Consider the following 22196-nt stretch of genomic DNA (forward strand, 5'->3'; position numbering starts at 1 on the left):
CTCTATATATATATATATATATATATATATATATACCTCTATTGATGTTACCTCTGCCTCTGCCTCTGTGCTCAAAGTCTATTCGTTCAAAAGTTACAGCATTTTGATTTAGGGGGAGTTATTATATTTGTTGTACATGCCTGTGTGTTTATATGCATCCCATATTAGCTACAATCAACCTCGCCTATAAAGTTCAGATCACACATGTCGAAAAAAGAATATGGGCCAAGTCAAAGAAAAAAAAAACCAAACGATACACTGTAAAAACATCGGTGTTAGATTTAACACCACGGGTGTTAAATCTAACACCGATCAAACTTCAATAAAGGACCACACCCACAGGTGTTAAAAATGCACTGTGATGGTGTTGAAAAGTGTTCACCTGACACTTCGTGGTGTTAATTTGACACTGTACCTGGTGTTATTTTGACACTGTACTGGTGTTAATTCAAAAATGACACCACATGGTGTTGATTTGATATTTGCTGGTGTTAATATCAATGGTTTAACACCCGTCCAGCTTCAATAAGGGACCACACCAGCTGGTGTTACTTTGGTGTAAATTTATTTTCACATTTTTTCAAAAATCTAGTATTTTAATGTAAAATTCTTGATCGTCTTGTTTAAATTAGAAATCAACAAGAAGTGCAGTTAATAAGAAACTCTTCAAAAAACAGTTTAAAATTTGGAAATGACACCCGTAGGTGTTAATTTAACACCATAAATGAGCACCGAATTAACACCAGCTCGGTGTTCACTATTCAACACCGGACTTTTTGCAGTGTATAAGCAAGTGTTAATGCTAATGTGTAAATCAAAATTCACGGAAGTCAAAGAATTTTCTCTGGTCCCTGAATTACATGTATGACCCAGACGAGGCTGACTGTGTGAGAAAAAAAAAAGAATATTCGAAAGTAATTCGAGTCTATTAAACACTGACAAGAGTAGTAGAAACCGAGTCTTGGATCTGGAAATTATAGGCCTATATACATTTTTTTATTTTCGCATGTTACGCAGTTTAGGACATATTGTGGGGCCCTATATTCCAGGGCTCACATAATAGGCCCATGATTTCAGCGACATCGAAGATAAGAGTTGCTATACAATTTCAAATACAAGCCTATTAAATTCTTATAGGGGAATGCATTTCAAACATGATTTTCATTTGTGAAGTCTGAGGAAATTTGGGCAAGCTGTGCAGAAATCACGAATTTATACAATTCTTGAATTGATATTCCACTCATCGCTGGACGGGAATATTACAACATTGTCTCAATAGTACAATGATATAAAAAGGCACAAAGATAACTCCACGAAATCTCATTTCCTAATAGTCATCATAACATCATACTATTACTTCCTTGCTTTTTAGGGCAAAGAAGTAAAATTCTCTCTTGGCCGCTGGAAATATGAAACTATCTAGCATTCTCTTCGCATTTTCCTAATAAAATTACAACTCGTTCCACTACGCCACGGTGATAATGATGAAAATGTAGTTGTAGCCGTATTACCCAGCAATGTCGGCATATTAGTTAAACCAAAAGTGTACATTCACTATAACTTTTGGACGCAGAGTCAGATTTTCCTCAAACTTTACAGATTGGTTCGGTATCATTAATATACTGCATTCTTTAAATCAATACATGTATATACATTGTGATCGGTCTAATTGAAGTACATTGTCAATGTTTAGAAATATTGAAAGACCTATTGGACGTAAGAGTATCGATGATTTTTATCACACACATAAGTTAGTAAGATGGTACTGCCAATAAAAACGCGTAGTTTTATGATACACAACCAGTTACTGTGCATGAATAGCATTTATACATTTTTACTTCTACACATAGATTTACAAGAATTCAAACCGATCATTGACAACTGCGCGTATGCACGTGTAATTAACAAATTCATTTACAAAATTAATGTTACCAGTATAAAAAAAAGAAACAATACACACGCTTCTGCAGGAAAAGAATTCATGAACAATCACAAACTTTAGCAATATTTCGCAGTAGTTGATTGATAAATGACAATAATGTAAAGCTTGGCATTTAATTACACTACAAAGTTATCACAGAAATTCAAGGATCTTTTTTTTAACGACACCATAAACAAAGGGAGTACTGATGTAGTAGACAGTTCAAAATAAGGAATGACATACCATTACACAATACTGTATATACTACTGTACAAGGTGATTACATGGCCGTATGGGGATAACTTCTTCGTATTCTGAGCAAATTCTGAAATGTGAAAAAAATAAAACTGTACAAAATGTAAATTTTACAAAATGTTTTATGTACTTTTATCTACATTTTATCTACTTTAATGAAAGCGCTATATCTACAAAACAAGAAAATTGGATGAACGAAAAAAAAACACACCAATCACAATAAAATTGTCAGAGAGAAGAATGATAATGAAGTGCAACCCTCCCTTTGGGATCAATGACAACAACCAGTTATTTCTTGGATTCGATTGACTGCAAAAATAGTGTTTCTGTGGTATACTCATCAATGGCAGAGTGATCATTATTGAATAGGAACATTACTGTCACATAAGCAGGTCTTGGAAGTTTTAGTATAGTGAAGACAATTTTCATCATAAGCCTAGCACGAACTGTATATACAGGATTACTCGTGCTTGTCATGTTAGTTTGACTGCCATGGTTTCGTATCATTACCATCATTGCCATTATCATTATACCAATAAGATAACACAACAAGTAGTGGTGGGAAAATATTGTGCAAGAATTATACGTTACAAGTGATATGTTGCATCAAAAGAAGTAAATCAGAATTGAGGAATGTTGTGCTGATGATATGGTGGTAGAGGTAGTAGTATTAGTATGGTAGTAGTTATAAAAGTACGGCTTGTGCCGAAAGGGTGGGTTGGGTGGTGGCGCGTCGCGTTAATGGGAACACCACCCTTCGTCCAAAGCCCCCCCCCCCCCCCCCGGTTTTGTCGAAAGGGTGCGTTGGGAGCGTTGGGTCGCGTCGCGTTGACTAGAACCCCACCCTTCGTCCAAAGCCCCCGCGGTTTTGCCGAAAGGGTGCGTTGGTACTTTTTCTCATGTAATATTAAAAGACGAGTTTTGAATTTATATTTATCCTTCAAACAACCATTTCAAAGAGGCTATCGTCCGGATCGGTTTACACTCTATTACCACTTGGTCTACAGCCAGTTGGTCTAATAGACTGTTTAATATCAGTTGGTCTTATAACCAGTTGGTCTAGTCATCATTTCGTCCAATTACTGTTTGGTCTAATTGTTATTTGTTGTTTAATATCAGTTGGTTAAATATAAATTCAAAACTCGTCTTTTAACCCTATAAAGCCCAAGGGGGGGGGGGCACATTTTGCCCCCTACCAGATTTTCATCCGCCACTCCTTCGCCCCAGTTGATGACTTTTCCTAAAATCGTATTCCGAACATTTTGATATATAATTTAGCTATATTTGATATTGCTGGTTGCCATGGCAACAATAAACTGACAACCATGTCAGTCAGATTTTCATTTTTTTCTGTTCCAATTCCAATTAACCATATTATAATGTATGAAATGGGCGTTTCTTGGTTGAAATTTGCTGAAGGAGCAAAATGTGAAGTAATTATGGCCCTGAAATGTTTTTCCTATTATTTCCTTTGTTTTTCTGTGACAATGCCATAAAACGATAGATATAATAGAGATATTTGAAAATAACAGTATTTTCCAAAGATTGCCATTCTATTTTGTGTCATTTTGATTCCTCCACCCAAGTTATACCTCTAATATAATTTGTTTATCACATTATCAATCTGCAACTTAAAATTCCGATATTATGGGAATATGAAATATGATAACTATGCATGTACCTATCCCAAACAATACATCACATGTCTCATAATGTATTTCTTTATTTTGTTATGAATAACGCCCCCATGTGGTGACCTTGAGAAATTTCAACCATAAAAAATGAGCTTTGACTTGCAGATCATTTGTGGCAAAAATGAAAAATATTGGTCTATGATAAGACATATATACTGGGGATAAAGAAATTATACAGAAAAATCATGTTTTTAGCATATTTCCTATGTATTTCTTTATATGTTGGTAAATAGCGCCCTCTATGTGTGACCTTGAAAAAAAATCAAGTATATATGCGGTCATGTAGACTATGAGTTGCTCTACCCATGTGCCAAATATGACGATGAAATATCAAACAATAACAAAGTTATATAGGGGGGGGGCACAATGTGCCCCCCCCCCCCCCCTTGGGCCTGGGAAGGGTCAAAATAGCTTGGGCTTTATAGGGTTAATATTACATGAGAAAAAGTACCAACGCACCCTTTCGGCAAAACCGGGGGGGGGGGGGGGGCTTTGGACGAAGGGTGGGGTTCCAGTCAACGTGACGCGACCCAACGCTCCCAACGCACCCTTTCGGCAAAACCGGGGGGGCTTTGGACGAAGGGTGGTGTTCCCATTAACGTGACGCGCCACCACCCAACCCACCCTTTCGGCACAAGCCTAAAAGTACAATGTGTAGCAGAAAAAAAAAATCATTCATCCTTTTTCTTCAGTGGTTGCCCCCTTGGTCCTAGGATCATCACTGACCCTCCTCTGCCTTTTGTCTGTCCACCCTCCTGCTCTAATCCCCTCCCTTTACCTGTTAGGCTCCTTGCCCGTGACCTCCTATACCCTCTTTTTTGTTTTCTGTGTTCTGTGTCCCTAGCCTGTCCCTGATTGTTCTTGTTGCGTGAAGTCCTTATATGTGTTTATAAATAAGTTCTTAGATGGGTTTGCTTTCCCTGCCTGTTAGTCATTTTGCCTCTGACGAAGATCCTGCTAAGACTGAAAGCTCATGCCCTTTTTGACTCCAATAGTACAATGTAATACAGTATAATTTAATACTAATAGTATACAGCAATTTACCACTTGCAGCTATTAATACAGTATTGAGTAATAGTTTCAGATGTTATTGTGTATCCGTTTAATCAGTTTGAATCATTTGATTTTCTACTACAGTTCAACAGGCCACTGTACATGTATATGTGCTCAATGATATTGAAAGTGCAATTAAGGGTTTGAGTATCCTCGGCGATACATCGAAGTGTCGTCAACTCCGTTTCTTGAGGGATTTACATGTAGTCACAGATGGAAGTGAATACGTGAAACTGGATATTACTGTCGCCTATGTTCATAATCTTCTCCACCCAAAATCTGGCGATACGACCATTCGGAGTGTCCTGTTGAGGAACTGCCGTATTATACCTTGCCGAAAGACCACTCCCCTGCAAAGCAACCAAAGTGAAATACTTAAAAAACACATCTTTCATAGATTCACTTACTGTGACTGAAGTTACTAGTTGACTGCAATCGCAATCTTGGGAACAACTACCGCAAAATACTCACCAACTGAATTGATTTTTGCCATAATGCGAAAGTTTGCAATGTTTTCTGTATTGTCACTATAAAATTGAATATATTATTTGCCAACACGTCAATTGCAGTTGGTGACTAAATACTTGAACAATACGCATTTCTTTGAAGTTGCTTTTGTGTCCAGTTTAAATATTACGGTAAATTCAAAATATTTATTATGGACAAAACATTATACACACAAATTATCATATACACATATTCAATTGACTCCATTCTAAACTTCAATGAGCGATATGGGATACAGATACATGTCACGAGCTCGTCGCCCACGACTCATACAGCCCAGGAGTCATACATCCCACGAGTCATTAGCCCATACAGGTATACAGACCATCAGTTTAGCCGACGAGTCTTATTTTGCACGAGAAATACAATACATATGAGCTAGAAACAGCACACTGTTTCATGATATTGCCATTTGTATAATCGAATGGTAATGAATAAAAATCATTAGAAAATGTTTGTGTAAATTGTGTTTCTTTGTTTGTTTGTTTGTAAATCCAGGCATTTAGTTTATGTCGTTTTATGACCTTGTTTGCTTTGATTTGACTTGATTTGATTTGATTTGCTTCATCATTGCAAATGTACATACATTATTAATAGTAAATATGCCGTTTGTATATGCACCGTGATTTTGTCTCCATTGGATTTGCAATGTTTTTTAACAAAAGTGTGTATACGTAGAACAATGATTTCCTCAAAATAAAACAAATATAATCTAATAATGATAAAGACGTCTGAGTTAAAAAAGAAAAAAAGAAATGGATATGCTTACTCGAGTATTGGCTGTTTGGCACTTCCGGTCTTGCTCATGGGCAGCAAGGATAAACTGCGTTATGTGATATCTCTCCTCATCGGGCTTGACTGCTACCTTTAAAATGAACTCCAGGTGTTCTTTAAGTTCGTTGATCTCTTCAGGTCTCAGTTGGCTCTTCTGTGATTTAAATGAATATGGAAAACAGACAAACGAACTAATCTATCTTTATACTCATTGTGGGGGCGCTGTGGCAACACTGAAGAGGCTATCCTCGATAAATAAGACCTTATCATTATTATTATTAATATTACAATGTATTATTATTATCATACTGAAATAAGATGAAAGGAGATAAATCGATCAAGATTACAATAAGCGTGCGATACATGAACAGATTTCTCTATTTACAATGACTCTATACATCAAACAAAAAAAGAGAATTTTAAAAGCAAACAAAGAGCAAGCATGTACATACATTTGAAATATTTCGTTGGCTCTCTTCGTTGATGTTCAGCTGAGGGGGAGCACTTTTTTGTGGTTCAACGACGGATTGACAAATGAGGAGTTCACACTTGTCTCGCAAATGTCTTTCATCGCGTTCCCCGAGGCGATTTAGCCGACTCTTTGTAGACCTAGAAAGCTTTCGTATTCTCTCTTTTTGCACCTGGAATTAGAAAGACATCCAGCTCAACATATTATAATCAGGAGTAGAAGACTACATTGTGTATTCTAAGCGAACAAAAGCCAGAAAACACGCAAGAAACACAACAAACATAATAAAATTACATTAAATACGTTTGGCAGCATTATTTTGGGACGTTTCCATGAAGCTAACAGTGCACGTTTTACTGTATCTTATCTGCATTATAATCATCTTCATAGATGGAATGAGTAAAGCAACAATTAATGTCTATTTTCGAAGGGGAATTTACTCTAAATTTGCATGTAAATTTCATTTATCTGAAGAACACATTTTTTTGACTTGTTACTGACATATGTTAAAGGCAATATAAGCTAAATGCAATATTAGCTATGATGAACTCTCTCTCTCTACATTTTCTTTATATCGTTCTTCTGCAGTAATTTCAAGAACGTTTGTAGTTTTCTCATGCAGCAATGGTGACACAAAAGCATTAAGCAAATTCGTAGCTTCTGATAGGATTGTTCGATTTTCTTAATATTGCTCCATTCACTCATTCCACATGTTAAATCCGGGGGGGGGGGGGGGTTCTTACCTGACTGTCAGTGGTCTTGCTAGAATGCCTCATGCAACTCCCAGAAGATCCTCGCGTTGTACTGCCTGTTTCAAACTCCTTTAATATGCCCCTGACAGTATTGATCATGTCGTTTTGAATCTCAATGTCAGAGCTTATTTCTAAATCGTCTCTGAATATTTGCATGACAAGGGGCTCCCCTCGGTCATCAGGACTCTATTTAAGTGGAAGAAGGAAATTAGAGAAGGATATCAGGTACAATAAGCCACAGCTCTGATATCAAATTTATGACTTTCTCTTTTTTCGCACTTTCATAACTTTCTCTTTTTTTAATTCAATCTCTCTGCAAAGTTACCTTCCTGCCTTTCCTTATACGGAACCATCATGCAGGCGTATCTTTACCAAAGAGCAAGAGAAGACCCCCCCCCCCCAAAAAAAAAAAAAAAAAAAAACCAAAAAACCCAAAAAAAAAAACCAAACAAAAAAACCAAACAAACAAACAAACAAACAAAGAAAAATACGTCGGAACACACTTCGGACCAGCATGGTATATAGGGAGCGGATGTGGCAACATGCGAGCCCATGTGCATTCTTAATAGCTGCTTCGGACACCATTGTGAAACTTCATATAAGACCCTAAGAAGCACATAAGACTCCAAGCATAGTCCCTACACAGTATAGGAAACTCGCTGATAGGACCCCTGTTAAAGGCTCATTGGAGTCCTTGAACTATTAAAGTGTGTATACCATATCGACCCAACTGACCTGCGTGCGTGGTCAAATGTCTGCACAATGACCAACGGGCCCAAAACAAAACTTATATGAACCACGGGGGTCACTCTCCAAATCAACATGACCTGCTACGTATCAGCATCAAAAAGATCTGTTTTTGGACATTATGGCGTTTTCCCAAACAAGGTTGTTGTTTTTTCTGTCGCCACTTAGGGGTCCTATCTAAAAACAATAACGTTGTTTGTTTTTCTATCGCCGATGAGGATCCAATTTGGCAAAATAGGTTTTCGACATTCCCTACGAATTAAAGGCAATTTTATTTGAGTTTATTTATGGTATGTGACTCATTTGGTAACGCCATTCAGAATATGTTCTACAGGCGTGACGCCATTATTAGGGATGCAAATTTGATGTGCCGTATACGCCATTTAATAAGCTAATGACCTGGGAGACTAACTACAGCGTACCTGACAGCTCGACTATATCCTCACTGAAATAAGTTGTACATATTTTTTGTAGCCCTGAGGTTCTAATTTCTCACTTAAGCTTTTTACAGCAATTGCCCTCTTTGTTTTAGGTAGACATTTTCCATACATTCCTATCATTCATTCATCATCATATTTCGCATAAATTCAGTTCACATTGATACTAAATGAATCGATTTAAAATGTATACCTGACGAAACGTAATTTTCACATAAATTGAATCTTCCGTAACATCAACAACTTCGACGACTTTGTTGGTGGGAGTAAAAGAGATAAATTCGTTGAAGCTCTTACCCATATTTCGTTATCGTTTGTGTTATCGTCACAGTCCTTATCTTCTTTCAGAATAGGTGGTTGGAGAGGACTGTCGGGTCCAGTTTCTAAAACATCTCTGAAACCAGTCAAAATGCTTGTTTATTAGAATATACCTACATACCCGGGAATATACCCTGTAGAATCTACAAATGAGTTTACACACAACCTATACTTGAGATCTGTAATATACTGCAGGTATATCTGGCTGTCTTTGGCTATTATGGTAGGCAATTTCCTATACATCATTATACTGGTATCATACAACATGAATCGACTTTCTTATATTACGATTTAATTGTTTTGGCAGAAGCAAAGTATGTTCTTCCCTTTTCAAGGCAAAAGAGAGTGTTCCAATATCCTAAACCCAACATTTTATTAATCTTCACTATTTATTCATTTCATTTTACTTTCCAAACATTTTTGTAAACGTATTACAAAGATGAAACAATGGATGAAGGGGCTGCTAAAAGCAAACTTGTATGATGCAGTCCCCGCAATTACATTGCTACGATACATATCACAAGACATACGAAATTGGTAAAACGGCAAACTTTCAGTCTTTTTGAGAGTGTAGCAAATCCATTTGGTTCATTTGGTTTATTTGGAGAAACGGGGGCCTCCACAAAGAGTTCAATGACAGCTGTGCAGTAAACATTTTTGTTGTTTTCAGGAATTGAGTTCACTCAGATTTAGATGTGGGCACAAAAAGAAACATCCACACACTCTTCAAATTTGCAAACATATCAATCCCCATGTCAGAAGGACATAAAGCATGTCATATACGAATTGCCCTTTGTCCGCATGAAGATTTGATATCTTAGACTTTGAGCTTGAACATTGTCCTCTCGTTTTCATGTTATAAGCGATTACTGGATTAATTGCTGAAGTTCAAATGATTATGTATGATTTGTATTTGTATTTTTTTTCATAATGTTTATATCAAGATAAATATTAAGCCTACAAATAAGGGTGGGTGGATGGGGTGTTACTTAGTTCTTGCTCATTCTTTTTTTTTTAGATATTGTTTTTGAAGTTATAGTAATGTTTGTTTATTGTTTTGGGGTTTTTGTTTTTCGCATTCGATGTTTTCTATTGCATTTATAATTTACTCTGCTCCTGGACCCCTCGGTAGAACCAGCTGTGTCGTGTAGGCACAGCTGAGTAGGGCAATCCAGCCGTATTTAAAAAAATCATTCTGTTGACTGTACGATTATTGTTTTGTTGTTGTGTTTTTATACGGAAAATACATAAAACATAACCAAAATTATGGGAATATTATTGAGACTATATATCATTGGCAGAGAAACAGACGGTACTTGTTTACAATTTCATTCTATACCAAGGATGAATAAGGGCAAACAAAAAGACCATTTTGCACCCTTGGATGTGCATTCATGCTCCGATAAAAGGCAGGTGTGATTAATATATAATCTGACACAGACCGAGAAGCATCTTGCTCAGTTGTGCAAGTATCAATTGCAACGGGTTGAGCTTCAATATCCCCTTGTCCTTTCTTGCCGCCTAACCCATCGGTCCTTCAAGGGAAAAAGAAACATATAGATATTATGCTGAGAAGGCACATAAGTCAAAATCAAAATGTAGTTTGCATATCAGTCCCTGGTGTGTGAGATGGAATGAAACCATCAGCTTGTCTTCTTTGGTGGTCATGCTTTTAGTTTGACAATATGGGTATTTTTTACTGATTTTGGTGTCTGTATGAATTAAATTTGATATCATTAGGTTTATGAAATCAACGCAGCAAGTGCCTAAGACATAGACGATTCATTTTGGGCACAAATTTCACTAATAAGAGAAAGAAAGTATTGACTAAATGTGACGAGTCCTCCGAACATATAAAAGGGGAAATATTTTACTCAAAAGACAAGGTATCATACGAAGCATTCAGAAATTGAAGATGCAGAATCAGAAACAGACTGAAAAGCCTCTTACATGGTCCTGGTTGGAATCATTTCACTGGTTTCAAGTTTATCATGTCCTTGGCCGTTCATGTCGCTTGTCACCATGGAATCTGTCGCTCTCTTGGATAGCCTGTTGAATATAGGTTATGGATAGAATAGATTTTTAGATGGTGGTCCCCAGAGAATTACTTGGGTAAGAAGAATTGCTCGGATAACAAGTCCAAGATAAGTTGAGATGGAACACTCAGTAACATCAAAAACAACAAAAATAGTTTTGTTGGTCCATTTTTTCCTTTTTTTTTCTTTCCAATTAACCGGAAAGTTTCTGTTGTTTTTCTTTTTGGCAGTGTAAATGGCACATCGACATACGTGTGAGTTTGTGGCAAAATACTTTTCTTAAACCGACGTATGCAGTAAGCAGCGAAACGGACGTACAGGGACTTAGTCGCGTGTATTCCCATCACTCTCACACACTTACACTGCCTTATGGATTACCAGAGAATGGGAGAAAATTATACTAATCAACTTAAATTATCATCATTTCTCACTATACTTTTTTGACTGCATATTCCGTTACATATTGTGTAAGGTAAAATGATATGTGAAGGAAAATAACTTAGGCATGTACCAATACCTTTTTCTGAAGTATACTATAAGGCCAATGATTATCAGGAGGATGACGATGACAGCAAAGACAATAATTCCAATGATACCACCAGTTCCGATTCCTTTATCCCTTTTTTCGGGTTGCGACGCTGCTAGAAACAAGGAAAAGTAGAAATTACGCGGTGCGTAATATATGTCCCCGCCGGAAGTAGCATTTTGTAGCAAATGTACAATACAGGTCAAAAATCAAGGTCAAAGGTCAAATAAGTCAAAGGTCAAAATTCTGCGTAGAAGTTCTGAAGCCCTCACCTGGTGCCACCACATACATCAAACGGAATTGAAATCGGGTTAGAAATGGCAAAGGAGTAGCATTTTGTAGCAAAATATACAATACAGGTAAAAAATCAAGGTCAAAGGTCAAATAAGTCAAAGGTCAAAATTCTGTGTAGAAGTTTTGAAGCCCTCACCTAATGCCATCACATAAAGCAAACGGAATCGAAATCGGGTTAGAAATGGCGAAGGAGTAGCATTTTGTAGCAAAATGTACAATACAGGTCAAAAATCAAGGTCAAAGGTCAAAGAAGTCAAAGGTCAAAATTCTACGTAGAAGTTTTGAAGCCCTCACCTAGTGCCATCACATAAAGCAAACGGAATCGAAATCGGGTTAGAAATGGCGAAGGAGTAGCATTTTGTAGCAAAATGTACAATACAGGTCAAAAATCAAGGTCAAAGGTCAAAGAAGTCAAAGGTCAAAATTCTGTGTAGAAGTTTTGAAGCCCTCACCTAGTGCCATCACATAAAGCAAACAGAATTGAAATCGGGTTAGAAATGGCGAAGGAGTAGCATTTTGTAGCAAAATGTACAATACAGGTCAAAAATCAAGGTCAAAGGTCAAAGAAGTCAAAGGTCAAAATTCTGTGTAGAAGTTTTGAAGCCCTCACCTAGTGCCATCATATAAAGCAAACGGAATCGAAATCGGGTTAGAAATGGCGAAGGAGTAGCATTTTGTAGCAAAATGTACAATATAGGTCAAAGGTCAAGGTCAAAGGTCACGACTGAAATTCTGTGTAGAAGTTTCAAAGCTCCCATGTAGTGCTATCATATAAAGCAAACAGAATTAAAATTGGCTCATAAATGACAGAGAAGTAGCAAATTGAAGATTTTGATCACACACGGACGCACACACGGACACACGGACGGACGGACGGACGGACGGACGGACGGACACACGGACACACACACGTACGGAGCCCGTTTCATAGTCCCCTGCTCGAACTCGTTCGGCGGGGACAATTAATGAATCAAAACGGCAATTCTCAAATTACTATTTGAAGGTCAGAAAATAAACAATACAATTCAAACGTTATCCTTATTATGCTATAGGAGCACGATAATACCGTATCCCCCCCCCCCCAAAAAAAAAAAAAAAAAATACAACAGGACCCTCCGCAACGATAATTTTAAAAATAGTGAATCAATCCAAATTCAATTTCAGGGTACAAAACTGTAACGCATTGCCCACATCTTACAGCAAACCCCGTTCGATTTGCTTCAGTGGTCAAAGAGAAATGAGGAATTTTGAAGAGCATGTCACGAATCTCTTCCATCCAAGTTCAGTCTGTTGTGAACAAACAAGAGCATCCAAGTACTGAACTTGGAAGAATCAGACTCATGACATGCTTTACAACAATCCACATTTCTCTGCGACCGCTTAACCAAATTGAATTGGGTTTTCTGCAAAATAGAGCAATGATGTTACATTTTAAGACCCTGAAGTAGCATATAGACAATTTAATCATATTGGGTGTTATCAATGCGAAAATCTGATTGTAATTTTTGGGTGGCAAGTTTTTAATAGAAGGCTTGTAAACACAAAACAAAATCTGTGAGTAAAGTTGTGATCTGCTACGCGTCACAATTTTATGATTATAACAAAAAGAGTTAACTTACCAGTAGAAGTTGAGATCAAACAAGCGCTTATTGTCAGAGAGGGCTGTTCGGATGAAACGCTACACGTAACCACTCGATTTTCTGTAGCAAGTATAGGCTCAATTGTGGCCACAGCCGACCACTCGTTAGTGTCTGTGAGACTGAAAACGCTTGGAATTTGGGGTCCCTCACTGTTGGCGAAAAGAATGGTTGGTCGATCGAGGAACCCTGATGCGATGCATGTGATATCAGTCTCTTCGGTGGCGTCCACGGTGCAAGTACACTCACTCCCTTCGCCAGGGTTCCCACAGGGTTCCATGCGTAACGCTTGTGGATAGAAACATAGCCAACAACTAAAGTTTATGCCACAACACAATGACACCAAATTTGCCAGAAAAAGATGACTCTGTGAATGTCTTATTTGATATTAAACCCTGGGTGTTTTGAGGTTTTGATAGGCTTTTATGATCTTTCTTGATAAATCCTTCCATTGTACAATTGTCTTCCAGACGAAGACAAAATAAAATAATTACAAGTATTTAAAAACACTACACATGCTCACTTTGGAGAAAGATAAGGGCTTGATGTCTCGCAATTCATCTCCGCTTTCCCAAAGTTATTGTAAATCCAAACTTACTGTTGACGAGGTCGGTGGTCCTTTCCTTCTTATAGTGTGAGTTATCAGAATAAATTGGAGTATTTTTTATTTAATCATTTCAGGAAATATCTGTTATCGTACAGTTCATACTAAATGTAAACAACAAAGAGTGAAACATGCAACAAGAAATTTTCATTTCCACCAAGTCCTTACTAAAAAAAGATGTATTATATGTTACAAGATATGCTATTATAATGGACGCTTTTATATTACCTATAAATATGTATATTGTTCGGAAGTGAAAGTAAAACATAAATGAATGAATGAATGAATGAATGAATGCGGAAAATTGTTCAATACATTATTTATGTGGGTTACGCTAGCCTGGACATCATACTCTCGGACAAATCCTGACTGGTCCATCTGTTCAACAAGTTCCGGATTGCATTGTCCAGGGTTGGGCTCGCTTGCGGTCGAGTTTTCAAGGAAGAGAACTAAGAATCTACTTAATATTGTATTCAAAAGGAGTCAAAAGGGGACTGGAATTTCTTTCCTAGCTGAGTCTCCGTAAAAAAAAAGAAATTAGAAGACGAAGATTCTGCTACAGGGTGAAAAGCTCAGCCTATTGACTCTACATGTATTTTACTCCATGCACTTGCTCGCAACTCTACTGGAAAAGCAGATTTCAACAGCTTTTTTCCCCTAAAGATTAATTTACTAACAAATATAGAATAATAGATGATAGAGAACATCGTGAGTATACTGTCAAGCAATGATCTGCATACTTTATAAATCAGAAGATAATGATGTTCATTACTTCGTGGCGAGAAGTCTTCATGGAATTCGTTATGGTAATTTTCCCATTTTCGAAAAGTCAGGTTATATTGTTAGCAAGTCCATTGTTGCTCCTGGGGGTATTTCACGAAGCGTTTTGTTCGACGAATTTGTGGGACAAATATGCTCTAAGCCAATCAGATGCAAGGATTTCAGTAGCTTATAACAGTTTGTCAGGAAAAATAGATAACAAAATGGTTCATGAAATGCCCCCATGTTTTCTTGCAAATTGGACAGTGCGAGTCGAAAGAGTTCAAAATGGGAAAATTTTGTAATGTGTTCGGACTCACGCAGTCGGCTGCCGATGTAAACTACCAATTTCAGAATAAAACGGAAAACACAATCATTAGACAATTAAAGTGCGTCAGGTTGCAGGTTCATGGCAAGCCCAACCCTGGACAAATTGAGCTTCTCGAAATGCCCAAGTTTTGAATGTCTCGTCTACTAACAGGGCCGCATCTCTCAGGTCGTGTTGTTCAAGATTACAGGATTACATTGCTACAATGATTAAGGTACATAGGAACATTGTACAACTTTATTCACAGATATTGAGAAAACATGGTATTGGAAGCAATAATTCAATCAAAATTGTCACCAAAAAAAAACCCAATAAAAAACAAACAAAAAACAAAGTTGACTCACCAGGAGGAGGAGTGGCGGCTACACAAACATTTGTCGTCGCAGAGTAATGCTCCAATGAAGCGCTACAGGTAACTACTCGATTTCCTGAAGAAGTAGGTTTAATAATGGCTGTAGAAGTCCACAAGTCATCATCTGTGCTGGGAATGCTTGCAATTTGGTTTTTGTCACTACTGGTGAAATAGATGATCGGTCGATTCGGAAACCCGTACGCGCTGCACGTTATCTCAGTCACTTCGATGGTATTTAGAGAGCAGTCACAACCATTTCCTGAGGCAGAATCCATATTACAGGGTTCCATGCGTACAGCTTGTCAAGAAAAGGCAAAGTCAACACAGAAAGACTAAGTCAAGACAAGATATATCAGCCAAGATGCGAAATTCTGGATTTGTCAGAACAGATGTTTAATGTGAACGTCTTATTTGATCATATTTTGAATGTGAATCCTGATGAAAATATAAAAGGAATTCCAGTAGTTGCTTGTTGGTTTAAATATGAATACCCACTGGTTCTTGGATGATCATTGTATGCATGTGTACATCACGGCAGACATGCAAATCATTAAAGGACAAGTTCACCTTCATAAACATAAGGATTGAGAAAATGCAACAATAGAACACATCAGTGAAAGTTTGAGGAAATTGGACAATCGATGCAAAAGTTATGAATTTTTTTAATTTTTGTGTTGGAACCGCTGGATGAGGAGACTACTACAGCTTGTGAGTCATATGCGTACAACAGTATAAAGAAAATGTAAAAGAAAATTCAACATATTTTCACTTTTTTCCCATAAAAGATGGAATTTTGTGAAATTCTCTTTATATTTTCCTTATATTGTTGTACGCATGTGACATCTAAGTTATTCATACACTGCAGTAGTCTTCTCATCCAGCGGGTACTGCACAAAAACTTAAAAAATTCATAACTTTTGAACGGATTGTCTGATTTTCCTCAAACTTTCAATGATGTGTTCTACTAATATTGCTACATTCTCTCAATCCTTATGTTTATGAAGGTGAACTTGTCCTTTAAAGCTTGGGATTATACAAAATGCCGGATCTGCCAGAACTGATTTGTTACGCGAACGATTTATCTAATAATAATAGTTATTATGACGTGATGCAAACTAGTAATTACTTATTTGTTTAAATCTGAATAACTGGTTCTTGGATGATCATGGTATGCATGTACACATCACTGCAGAAGGATGCACATCGATTAAACATGTGTTAAACTTAAATGGTCTCATATCGAGTCAAATAATTTGTAAGAAGAGTAAAAATCGTATCTTGCACGACTAGATTTGTTTAGAAACAAAACTCTTTCACTCTTTCTGGCATCATTCGAAGTTCTGCCTCTTCACACTGCATTTCCACATTATTTTGCCTAGAGTATCTATACTCCATCATTAGGTTTGCATCCCTTCTTTAGTGTAAAGTGTCATTCACATGCACCCGAAACCACATGAACTGATTTAAGACAAAATTAAATGATACGTTTCAGTAAAATCAAACCTAAAACACGAAGGCTACGAATATTTTTATTATACATGTTTCATTCGATAGTATTTCTGGTCAAAAGCACTGCTATTATGAAAATAGCTAGAATGATGATTCGTTTCATCTACTCACAACTCTTCAGTTCGGTTGCTTACAAATAGGACCATTCACCTACAAAGTATATCCCAGGGTAATAGATACAATAATATTATACTTTTTTCATCATTAATATTCTGCATGGATACTAACCTCGAAGAAACAAGACATATTTCTTAATGTTTGTTTGTTTGTTTTGTTTGCTTGTTTGTTTTGCTTTGCTTTTTGCTTTTGCCTTTTGAGGGGGTTACTTTGTTTTAATGGTGTAACTCTGCGCTTAAGAAAGAAATAATACTGTGTTTTTGTGAATAAGTGTATAGTTACAATCATCTAATAAAATTGATAATACAAACAAGAAATTAGTATTCTTTATACCGTACTTATCATTTCACTTTCATGGCGAGAATTCAATTGTTTAATATCATTATCTTGATACTCACCTAGAATGCTCACATTAAACTTTTTGGTGCATTCATGTATTTCCGGGAGCGCCAGAATCATCTTACACTCATAAGTCCCATGATCATAGTCGGTGACAGTAATGGTCAGGTTATGACCATCATTTGATAAGACATAGCGGTCATTCGGAAGGGAAAATGATGAAGCGATCAAAGTTGCGCCCTTATACCAGTACCACACTGTTTCTGCGCCACTGGAAGTGCAGGGGCATGACAGCGTTTTCGTCGTGCCTTGAGGAGCATCTATCAGGGAGTTATATAGACATGAACATAATTCGATAAGTCCAGGGTTAGGTCTACTTATCAAACAGAGTAAGACGATGTGGGAGAAGTTAAAGGGAACCCTAACCAAAAGAGAAATACCGAGTGAAAGCAACAACATTAGTAGTACAACACATCAGTGAAAGTTTGAGGAAAATCGGATAATAGATGCACAAGTTATGAATGTTTACAGCTTTGGTGTTGGAACCGCTAAGAGACCATAGGCCCTATTATTTTCAGATACTAAACGAAATTCTTGAAACTTCGTCCCAAAGCAGCATTTGTCATGGCACCCGTGGGCATGTTGAAAGAGCTTCTCATTATCTTGAGCTTCTCATTATCTTGTGCTTAAAGTCGCCTACGATCTATCTTCAAAAACCTTATATTCTTCATGAAAGGAGTTCATGTATAACAATGGAATACTAATATAAGCTTATGATTCGTATACGAATCTTCCAATATATTCAATTATGAATATGACGTCAACATTAACATTTCAATGACATTTGGCATGAGGCAGAACATAGGCCTACCATACAAAGATTAAAAATTAAAATGTAATCGATTAAAAAATCTACCGTTACATCTAGATACAAAAGCCTACTGATTGAATGTTGGTAACTGTCGGGGCATTATTTACTTTTAATACAAGTATGTGAAGGCATTTGCAATATTGCAATATATATATATATATATATATATATATATATATATATTTATTTATTTATATATATATATAAGATTATATATATTGTAACGAAACTCGGTGGAACCGATTCGATTTAACCGTTTCGATTATAATTTGGTATGATCGATTGTGCCTATAGCGTAGAAAGGGCGCATTATCGGAATGTTGGACAAACATTTTAATGTGGTAATGCATTATTATGAGTTTTAACATTTATTATTAAATATGTGGTTACTTGTTTGTCATGGGCAAGTTTGGGTTATTTAATACCAACTCCGGTTTAGACCGATGATACATGCCGAGTTATAGTAACCATGTACAAGAGATACTGCTAAAATGTATAATCGTTGTACGAATTTAATAACCACGCCAACATTGCATATAATTTGAATAACTATTGCGGGTATGTTGTTCACGGCCGTGCGGGATTGCCACCTCATTCCGCGATAGGAGGAGAGGCATATAAAGTGGCCGTTGTGTGACATAGTCCGCAACAAGTAGCCCGTGTATGATACATTTCCAATGTGTTGTTATTGTTTGCTTCTATAAGTAATAAACTGTACATGTGTTCCTGTAATGCTGACTTCACTGTGTCTTCTTGAGTGTTCTACCACGATACAACAGCTTGGAGAGTGGTGGTACATGTTCCTGAGAAGACCAACTAGCAAGTCATTGGATTTCGGGTATAATGGTAATGTGACTTGTCGCATAGTCCGTACCCAATCCGAGTTCCAGTGGTCGCCATTGGATTCCGGGTATATTGGTAATGTGACTTGTCGCATAGTCCGTGCCCAATCCAAGTTCCAGCAGTCGCCGTTGGATTTCGGGAATAGTGGTAATGTGACTTGTCGCATATGCCCTGTGCCCAATCCAAGTTCCAGTCGTCGCCTGAGGAAGTTGGTAACGGTGCGATATAGCACTTTACCCCGTGCCACCAACGATACCTGTGCCACCATAATGATTGTGAAAGGTGTTCCACGTTAGCGTGACTGAATTGTGGTAGCAACACTTGGTAGCAGAACTTGGTAGCAAGAGTTGGTAACAACACTTGGTAGCAGAACTTGGTAGCAAGAGTTGGTAGTAAAAGTTGATAACAAATAAGTGTACCAACTTAACATCCTCTACAAGTGACGTTTGGGAGTGGCATACTTTAAGTGATGCTGAACTTGGTATGTGTGCCGCTTGTGTTGGTGAGCTGCTTCTGACACAACATAATACATGGTAGCATACAGACTAGTAGTTTTAATAATTTAAAGGGATCGTTGTAAACTGCAACAAAACGAACCCCGCCTACTCGGCCATCCTGACACGGCTCGCGGAGGCATTTGTACAGACAGTCAAATACACTCTCTTACTTCACGACGAGAAGGCGAGTTCGTCACAATATATATATATATATATATATATATATATATATATATATATACATATACATATATGTACATGTAGGGCCTAATACTTACATATTTCTTGAATATCGGCAACGACGGGTGCTAGGAGGCCCACACTCATGAAAAGGGAAATAATTGTCGCTAAAGCAGGATGAAGCATCATGTCTGTGAATAAGAGGGTGTATGCATGTCATAAGTAGGCCTACTGTATACGCATTGGTTCCGGGGTGGGGAAAAAAATTGAGAATAAACATTCATGAAACACAGAGGCAAAGATAAAACAAATTCTTTTGTTTCTAATGCGGCTACAGGTCGACCCCAAGAATGGTGGAGTTGGTCTTGTCAGGGTTCCGTCCTTTGCACCTCCCCCCCCCCCCTGCGTTCATGCATTCGACTGTAAAGGATGAAAAGCTGAATTTCCATTTCCACTAGTGTAAGCAGCTTTTGTAATTGCCCTTATTGAATAAATACAACGTATTATACAAGTATTTCAGTGATATTCAATAACACTGTGAAAGGGTTGAGATGTGTGTGAGTATATGCATGCGGATTGACAAGTTGGTGTATGTTGGGTATATATTACCATGCCTGTGTGTCGAATAACTTCTCTGAACATCTTTCTTGTAGGTCTGAACATTCGATTCTTTTGAGTCTACATCATAGAATACAACCGTTGATTGATAATGCACTTACACGATAAAAAAATTATATACAAATTTATTTCATAATACTGTCGTGTTTCGACAAGTTAATTCCCATACCATCCATTGCTGTCCTGACTCTTGTATACACTCAAAAACTTTGGACCCCGTTGGTGTCGTTCTGGCGGGCTATTGGTAGACCTTTTACCACTAGTCTATATTATGTTCCAAGGGTTGATGTGATTAGTATTATGTGAAGCGAACCGATTTAAACTATAAAAGTGAAAAATAATACGGCAATCCAGGGCTATAGATTTGTTTGTTGGTTGTTGTTTTTTTTTCTCCTCCACGCCCTCTCTTTTGTGTTACGTGTTGGCCTGAAACCCTTATTGCCCGATATTAGGGAAACTTACATCGCACAAAAGTTACATGTTGACAAATACATTCAATAAAAGCTTATGTGTGTGGAGTGCAGCGATCAAAAGGTCAAATTACGGCATGACTTATGATATGAGCATTATGAGTCATGCCTCTGCACTAGCTACACGCTCAAGGGTATATCTGGGTAGGTCGCGCGCGATTGATACAGTACAGTGAATATACAAATTAACGGATATTAAATGAGCGCTGTACGTATAAAGGCGAGTTTCTCACACTCCAGATTATGAAGTATAGAATATTATTGTTATATGCATACATAGTATGGGCCTACTAAGGGCTGCGGAATGTGGGGGCAGCCCCCCCCCCCCCCCCCCCCCCCCACACACACACACATACATTTTTTTGCTCGTAGAATAAAAAAAGAAAATAAGATCGGGGAAAAAGCGAGAGAGAGAGAAAAAAAAAACGTCCTCCGACTCTCCCGTCCGGGAGGAGTGGATTGACCCTGGACCCCTTGCCCCTCCCCCCCCCCCCGCAACTGCTTCACCCTAGAAAACTTTCCGCAGCACCTGTCATACATGATATGCTAACATATTCATTATCTATGTAATTTCGCAAAGTGCATGTATACTCTCAAATTATAGTTTATATCATAACAGAATATATCATTGATATCATCATAAGTGCACACACCTAGTGCAAATGAGCTAGGGGAACGCTGCATTATGTGGGAATTATGCTACTACGACAAGGGGTATAAGACTTAGGTCTACTTTATAATCGACTTACCTCCAGTCCACTACTGCCAAGTGCAACGTTAAGTCGTTAGCAATGAACTCAGTTTGTCCCGGTCGACGTTTCCTGAGTACCACAAATACACCAACCAGCAGGTGCTTGTGTCCGTGGAGTGCGTACGGATAGGTGGGCACTATACTCTCCGCAAGAAATTCAAAGGCAATTCATTTTCAAAGGTAGCATAACCACCCCAAGTATACATGCACACATAATGCTGAACCATTATCACTTCACGCACGAGTATTCAGATATAGCATCGTAGACGTGTATTGTAACTTACATTCCATTGTTAGCACAAGCAGTATGTCCCCTGTGTTCCAACCGCACAATGTCTACTGCGTGCTTTGATTGGGGATTCCCCAGTAGAGATACAACAAATTAATATGACAGTTAAAGTGATATATTTTCTAAAGGTCTGCGGGTCATTCTGCCACATTAATGGTACACCCAGGTTTATTGCAAGGATGTTTAAGAGATCGAACTCAAACTGGCTGTATGCTACTTATTAAAGCAGTTGTCAGTTTTCTGTTTATA

At 37.6% G+C, this 22196-nt stretch overlaps 1 protein-coding gene across 1 annotated transcript; it reads right to left on the reverse strand.

Annotated features, from left to right (window-relative positions):
• Positions 1 to 4683: 4683 nt before the first annotated feature.
• LOC139731528 (uncharacterized) lies at positions 4684 to 21942 on the reverse strand. Its single transcript, XM_071642414.1, has 13 exons — positions 21657 to 21942; positions 19918 to 20010; positions 17488 to 17748; positions 15456 to 15761; positions 13403 to 13708; positions 11481 to 11604; positions 10878 to 10976; positions 10385 to 10462; positions 8907 to 9003; positions 7417 to 7611; positions 6657 to 6845; positions 6200 to 6358; positions 4684 to 5273 (listed from the first exon to the last, which is right to left on the reverse strand). Exons 2-13 carry the CDS (start codon positions 20006 to 20008, stop codon positions 5121 to 5123), a joined length of 2058 nt encoding a protein of 685 aa, XP_071498515.1. The 5' UTR covers positions 20009 to 20010; positions 21657 to 21942; the 3' UTR covers positions 4684 to 5120.
• Between the last annotated feature and the right edge of the window lie 254 nt (positions 21943 to 22196).

The sequence above is a fragment of the Diadema antillarum genome, unplaced genomic scaffold, assembly GCF_040938485.1.
Source record: "Diadema antillarum isolate AM-2024a unplaced genomic scaffold, OU_Dant_1.0 scf00000022, whole genome shotgun sequence".
Classification (NCBI taxonomy): domain Eukaryota; kingdom Metazoa; phylum Echinodermata; class Echinoidea; order Diadematoida; family Diadematidae; genus Diadema; species Diadema antillarum.

Coding starts and splice junctions, on each gene's coding strand:
- LOC139731528 (XM_071642414.1), bottom strand. CDS start 20,008: ATGATGCTTCATCCTGCTTTAGCGACAATTATTTCCCTTTTCATGAGT. Junction 11,605..13,402: donor TTTGATCTCAACTTCTACTG/GTAAGTTAACTC, acceptor CCTTGTTTCTAG/CAGCGTCGCAACCCGAAAAA. Junction 10,977..11,480: donor ATAGTATACTTCAGAAAAAG/GTATTGGTACAT, acceptor TATATTCAACAG/GCTATCCAAGAGAGCGACAG.